General features: G+C 39.1%; 1 protein-coding gene across 2 annotated transcripts in view; it reads left to right on the forward strand.

Annotated features, from left to right (window-relative positions):
• Window positions 1-6,490, forward strand: part of CEP85L (centrosomal protein 85L) — a 126,598-nt gene extending 120,108 nt beyond the window's left edge. For both annotated transcript variants that reach the window (XM_082306958.1, XM_082306959.1), the window contains exons 11-13: window positions 132-239; window positions 630-843; window positions 2,007-6,490. In XM_082306958.1, coding sequence (XP_082163084.1) covers window positions 132-239; window positions 630-843; window positions 2,007-2,170 — 486 coding nt within the window. In that variant the 3' untranslated portion in view covers window positions 2,171-6,490. The remainder of the gene's footprint in view (window positions 1-131; window positions 240-629; window positions 844-2,006) is intronic.
• The last annotated feature ends 221 nt before the right edge of the window (window positions 6,491-6,711 follow it).

Here is a 6,711-nt window from a genome sequence, read left to right on the forward strand (position 1 = left end):
AAAAACGAAGAATTAATACAAAAGCAATAAAAAACTGAAACTTAGAAATTTACTGAGGCTGCATTTTTTTGTCAGTGCTAACATAACGTACCAAAATTTTAAATCATTATCTGTGTTTTCATTCAATTCAGTCTATGCAAGAGAAGCTTTTGCACGAAAAGAAGATAGTTCAGAAGATGACAAATGAGCTTGAAGAAAAAGAAAGGAATATAGAGCAGTTAAATAAAACTCTCTCTGAAGTAAGTAAAAACTCCAAAAACCCAACCCCTGACCACACCAGCTGGGAAGAACCTTATAGAATGATTATAAGATCTCATGGTAGGGCTTTATGAGCTTAATTACATACTTGACTGTTCTGGCTGCTCTGCAGACAATATAATAGATACCACCCCTACCTCAGGAAGTGAGAACTTCAAAGGTGAAGGCTGCTAAGCAATGATAACATGAAATAGACAGCCATGTAAAAGCTATCTATCTGCCATTCTTTAGAGGGGTACAGAAATACTGATTACACATATGGAAATGTATTATTTTGAATTATATTGTTTGTGGTTTGAAACAGGAAACTTTCTGCTACAGTGGATGCTGCAGACTAACTTTCCCTTTTTTCTTATTTACTTTTCACAAAGAACCAAAGACTGATGGAAGAGAATGCCTCCCTGAAGGAGCAAATACGGCAGGTGGAGCAGTCCAGGCAGCCAGTATCTGAGAAGATGCCTATAGCAGACCAGTTGTTCAAGGAAATGTCCCATTGCTTGTTTGACTTGAAAGCACTGTGCAGTATTCTTACCCAGAGAGCTCAGGGCAAGGAGCCTAACCTTTCCTTACTGCTGGGAATCAGATGTAAGTGATGATGTCATTCCAATGCTTAATAGTGTTTTGACACAGAGGAGTAACAGTTTAGCTAAGTGGTGCTCGAACTTGCCAGCTGGACAGGCCAGTGTCCCCCTTGCTGTGTAACTGGAGCAGTTATGCATGAAGTGTGCTCCTGGAGCTCTCTGGAAAAGCTGGGCTTTTAGTGCACCTGGGCTGCTAAATGCATGTAACTACACAGGTCCTTGCCAAGTCAGGAGAGAACGTAGCTGGCTCTTCATATGGACCCAATCACGGATATGTTCACCCCTCTAGAAAAGAAAGGTGTGTAGCCAGGTGTCCGTCCCTCCTGAGACACACTGGAGTCACCCTGAAGGTTAATGGATGCTTTTTTGTAAAATGTGTTCTGCCCTATAAACTCATTATGAGGGAGGTGAGGCATAAGCAGTTAAACTTCACCAGGAAATGAGAAGCACACCCTAAAGCCAGTCAGACAAAGCTTCAGCATAGTGAGTTTGTGTTAGATCTTTTCTTAGAAGAAGCTTAACAAACAATTACATATTTTTGTATGTGTCATGTTCTATTGTTTTCTGAGTGATAATTAGAATTACTCAGACCGGTTGCTGAATTGGACCATCAGCAGGGTAGAAAGGTAAAAGTATAGTGTCCTTTGCAGCAAGAGCTACTACATGCCACATAGATTCATCTGCACTGTAAGCCCCTGAAGTACTGGGAAGTGCAGCATATGCCAGTCTCAAAATCCTTGAGACCATCGTCAGCCAGCAGGATGAATAGTGTAGTATATCTGTAGTACTCATCATCTTACATGGCCTCATTTCCCAAGCCCTCCTATCCCTCTTTTTCCGAGTGGCTGTAGAAAACTCCAAAATCTCTTGGAAATGGCTGCTCTACCCATTTTTTTCACTGCTGTTGAGATCCATCAGACTTCAGCAAGTCTACATCTTGGTGCAAAGAGCAAAGCGTGTCTTTCAGAGAAGCACTGATGGGCTCTGAATTGACGTTAAGTTCACACGGTACCACATTTTGTTGGCTTTTCATCATACTAAAGCGTGATTTGTCTTGATTTAATTAAATTAAAGTGACCTACCCCCTTTTTCAAGGGGGACTGACTAGTTGAAGTATTCACAGAGCACAGTTGCTAGAGCTTTAACCTTGGGTGTTGTTTTTCGTAGCGCTGAGCTGTTCAGCTGAAGAGAATGAAAATTACCACAGCACAGAAACCCTTTCGAAGAAGCTCTTGGACGTTTGTCAGTTACGAAAGGATATTGATGAATTAAGGACTATAATGTCAGACCGTTACGCTCAGGACATGGGGGACAATTGCATTACTCAATGACAACATTTCATCTAGTAGCAAATGACTTATTAAACGCTGCTGTGTCACAGGTCTTTGCATTTCTATTAAGGAGCCATATTGGAAGACTGCAAATAGTGCTGCACGTGCATCTCTCTGAGGATTGTGAATATTTAATCTCGGGAGTCTGGTGGGGAGGGGAGAGTCATCATTTCAACAGAGTGGTACAAACTACAAGAAATCTTTTCTCCAAACTACTGAATGTAGGAACAAGCTGTGAAGAATGATTCAGTTGGATACTCTGTTCCCTTCATTAGTGCTCATTTTATTACTTCACCTAGGTTCTGGAATCAGAGCATCAAACAGCCATGCTGCTGCTACTACTCTCCGTCCTTTCCTTCATCAAGGGTTTGTATGGTATTATCTGTGTTCTGAAATTAGAGCAGAGGGTTGAAGGACCTACAGCTGTATGTGGTGAAGCCAGAGGCTTCTGCAACTGCACTTCACTCTAGGAATTGCAATTGGAACAATCTGGGAGCACTACAAAATGTAGTTGCTCTTCAAGTTGCCTAAAAAATTTGATATAGGAGAGCTGCTGGTTTTAGTAATGGATATGTAGCTTGTTTGCCCAATAGCAGAAGAAAACCAAGTTTTAACTCCTTTATGCAGGTGAAGTCCATAAAATACAGCGCTATCAAATTGTTTTAAGCACTCTCACATTGCTATAAGAAGTTTCAATAGCATGAAGCCTGTGACAAACCCAGAGGAGCTGGAAGGCATGAAACTGCAGCATAGTACGTGGCTGTCAGGAAAAAAAAAATAGACTGTATTTTAGTGTTTGTAGCATACTTATTTTTCCCTTAGGTCATCTCCATTTTAGAATGTGGCTGGTCTATATTCCATGCCTGAAGGCCTCTGATGAGGTTGTGAACCACCTCAACCATTTTTTACCACAGCTACAAAACGGGTGTTTGGCACTTGGCAAAATCAGGGCTCAGAACAGAATGTTTCCACTTAGCAGTATTAAGTACTCGGTTATCTGAGGACTGCAAAATTTTCCACATTGTTTGGGAATTCTTGATTTCTCCATTTATGTAGGAAGCAATTACATTAAAAAAATAAGATCATGTTCCATAGTTTATTCAGTGAGTGTCACTTGGCAGCACTGTTTCACTCCCATGGGACAGATGACATATTAACGCTTCTAATTTCCTGGAACATTACTGCAAGTTAGCTGCACAGTTATGCATGGTGTAAAACAGTATCTAACTGAAGGAAACAAAAACTTGCAAAGAGCAAAACCACTCTCAAATCACACTGTTAAGAAAATACATGAGCATCAGTTACATATATGGTATTAAAAGAAAGTTTCAAATGACTAAGGTGCAAGTCAGTCAACTGACCCACAGCGTGGGTAACAGCAGAAATCTCTTAGAAAGCTTAGCACTTAGAACCAAGTAAATTCTAGGGTAACATTTTTATGGCAAAAGTGTTAGTATCTTCAGTTTTCTGGTTATGTTTATGTTAATAGAAAAAAAACGGTATAGCAATGTAGACTGGTTTCCAGTTTTAACTTGGTGATGTTTTGCTTTCTGTTCATTGTTAAACAGTTACTGTTAATGTTGGTTTTATAATTTAGTGATTTAATTTTTTTTAGCTATATGGACTTATTTATTTGACAGTTTTCTCTATCCTGAACCTACACATGGACTAATTTGTGAAAAATAGTGTTGCTATTTATATTGCTGCATCGTGTTTTCAGATAGATTAATCTGACTGGTTCAGCTCCTGTGAGCACTAAAAAAGTGTCTAGATGAAATCTCAAGTGAAATGGCCTGGTGTCTCTACTTCAAGGTAAAAAACAAGGCCATTTCATTTTAAATTTCTATGCTCTTTGTGTAGGTTTGAAGGTGTACTTTTATACTAGTGCAAAACTGAAAACAAGGATCTTTGCACAGTTTCCTGTGCCTCTAACAGTATTGGCTTTTGTGACAAGGGCCTCAGCTTGTTCCTTTGGTGTAGTTCGTTGGTTTTGGCCCCGCAGTGAAGTAATAGTCTCCAGTTTTACAGCATCTGTCTCGTATCAGAATTCAACAATAGCATTTCAGATAGTAAACTAGAAGTATTAGGGAGAGAGGAAACAGCTAAGTTGCACATTATTATTTCCTTAGATGGAAATGTACCTATTAAAAAATTACCAAGCAACACATTTTTCTAAATTTGCTGGAAATAACGAGGAGTTGAATAGAGCAATTAGAGAGGAGCAGGAGATTTTTTTGAGTCACTTTGAACTGTTAATCTGATCACTTGGCTGGTGTGCCTCCACCGTCCCTCCTGTTAAATGGTGATGCTGTACTGCAGAGTTGAGATCAGTAATTTGTATTTGCAAAGCACTTCAGGAGCTCTTATGCTCTTCAAGTATGAGTTGAAAGTCCCTCAGGAAGGAGGTCCCATTGATTACAGTGCTGTAATCTTGCATTGTAATATTTTTATTACGGAACCTGTAATATTTATGTTGACTTTAAAGCACTTGATTTTAAAAAAACCCTGAGTTTATCTGCCTCAGTCAAATTGAAGTAGGGAGGTAAATGATGGATGTATGAGCCAAAGATGCAGACTACCAATTGACTGTCCACAGTGATACAGTATTTTGCTTTGGTTTCTTACAATTTGGCCTGTTGCAGTAGTAGCAATTACTATATATGCATCAGTTTACGGATGCCTCTAAATGGAATAAGCTTTGTCTAAGATATGCATGATTGTTTAATTGGTTAAAATGTAGTGTGTGTGGTCTCATTCAGCATATTTAATACAAAGTTGATTAATGAATGTTAACATTGGAATTGCGTAGATTTAGTCATGACAACTTTTTGCTGTAGCTATTAGACAATCTCAAGGGCTGAAAAACAACCGCTCATGAATGGATACTGTACTGTTCTGGCTGTTAGCAATTTGTACAATAATTTTTTGTATAGTTTCAGATTGAATTTATACAATCCTTTAGAAGATATTTACAGTAACTACTGTATTCAAGAATGTATTTTGAAAAAGACTTGGAAAGTAACTGTCTTCGGACAAGCTATAGATGATGCTATGTATGTACTATATAGAAGTAACGCAGCTCAGTTGTGTAAATGTGATTTAGGTTGCTAGCCTCCGCTGTGCAGCTTTGTAGCGTGATAATTGTGTGAAATTGTGGAGATTGCTGTAACCACCCGCTTGGGCTCCAGCATTTGAAACTGCTGGTGGCCATGAAGTCATTACAAGAGCTGAAATTTTGTCCTTTTCACTTCAAAAGATTTCCTTCCTTCCTTTGCCCTCGCTGCCCGCCTTTTGTTTCAGACGGTTTTTTGGACGTTTTTCTTGCAGGGTAAGAGCACAAGGAAAGAAAGAAAGCAAACCCCTTCCTGCACGACCTGCTGCCCTAGCACGGGCAGCGACGGTACGCTGCAGTCTCTCCGTATGGGCGTAGTTTGCTCCAGTTTTCCTTGTCCTTATCAGTGATGTTACACAGGTGGAGTTGGAGGTATAATTGGGCTCTTCTCATTGATGTGACGAGTTCTGTCATGAGTGGGGAAAAGATCTTCTGAACTAATCTGCATTCTTAGACTGCAAACAAATCAATGGTTATTATCCAAAGGGATGATATATTCCGGTAGCTCATTAGCAATATTAATTCCACAGCTGCATACCTTTGTGCCTTTTTTGCCTGAAGTAAGTGTATATTCCCCTTGAACTTTAGATAAGTTGTTAGGATGCTGATGACTGCACCTTGTTTTCCTCTTACCTGCCGATATTTTGTTTATAAGCTTTTCTAGTAAGAACTCTCGCATAATGTCTAGAAACAGAAGTATTTAAACTAGGTACTAGGTGTACACTTTCAATGTTAGGTTGGTCATAGTATGCAGCTTTTTTAATATGAAGCGTGAGCAGGAAACTCAAATCATAACGTGTTTATTTTGTGTATATTAATTACAGTATATCATTAGTTCAGTGGGGAGGAGTGTCTGGAGCTATCTTTTAAAAGCACAGCTGACATATGGATCAGTCCCTGAAGACTGGTAGTTTTGTAAATTGGGTTCAATTTTTGAACCGCTCAGAATACCTCATATGTAAATAGAGTTGTCATGACTTAATCACAATGTGTTCATTGTAAAAAAGTAAAGGAGCCACTGGCTGGCTCAGCTTTAGGCTTGTTGTTCTTGCCTCTTTTTGTAATTTTTTTTAAAGTAGGGTTTACAGCTAGAATTTTGAATGCCAAAGTTCTATTTATTAAATAATAATAAAAGTTTTCATTGTTAATGACTGGTATTTTTCCACTGGAATTTGTTTGTTGATGTTTGGGATTTGTATCCACAGAGCAAAAATAAATTTTGTTACAAAAGTGACTTCTTCATGCTTCTCCTTTGTCCAATATCTGGCACGTGATGGAAGTGATCAAAGCTGGACCAAGGGCAGGAGACAAGAAAGGAATCATGAAAGACCTTCCCAACACCCACCCAGCTTCCCTTCACTGGTCTGTAGTTCTGCTTGAATATCAGCTGACTGAGCTCTCTTCCTGGCGTTAATTTTTTTTTTTTTTT

Source organism: Platalea leucorodia, assembly GCF_965183815.1.
Source record: "Platalea leucorodia genome assembly, chromosome: 3".
Lineage (NCBI taxonomy): Eukaryota > Metazoa > Chordata > Aves > Pelecaniformes > Threskiornithidae > Platalea > Platalea leucorodia.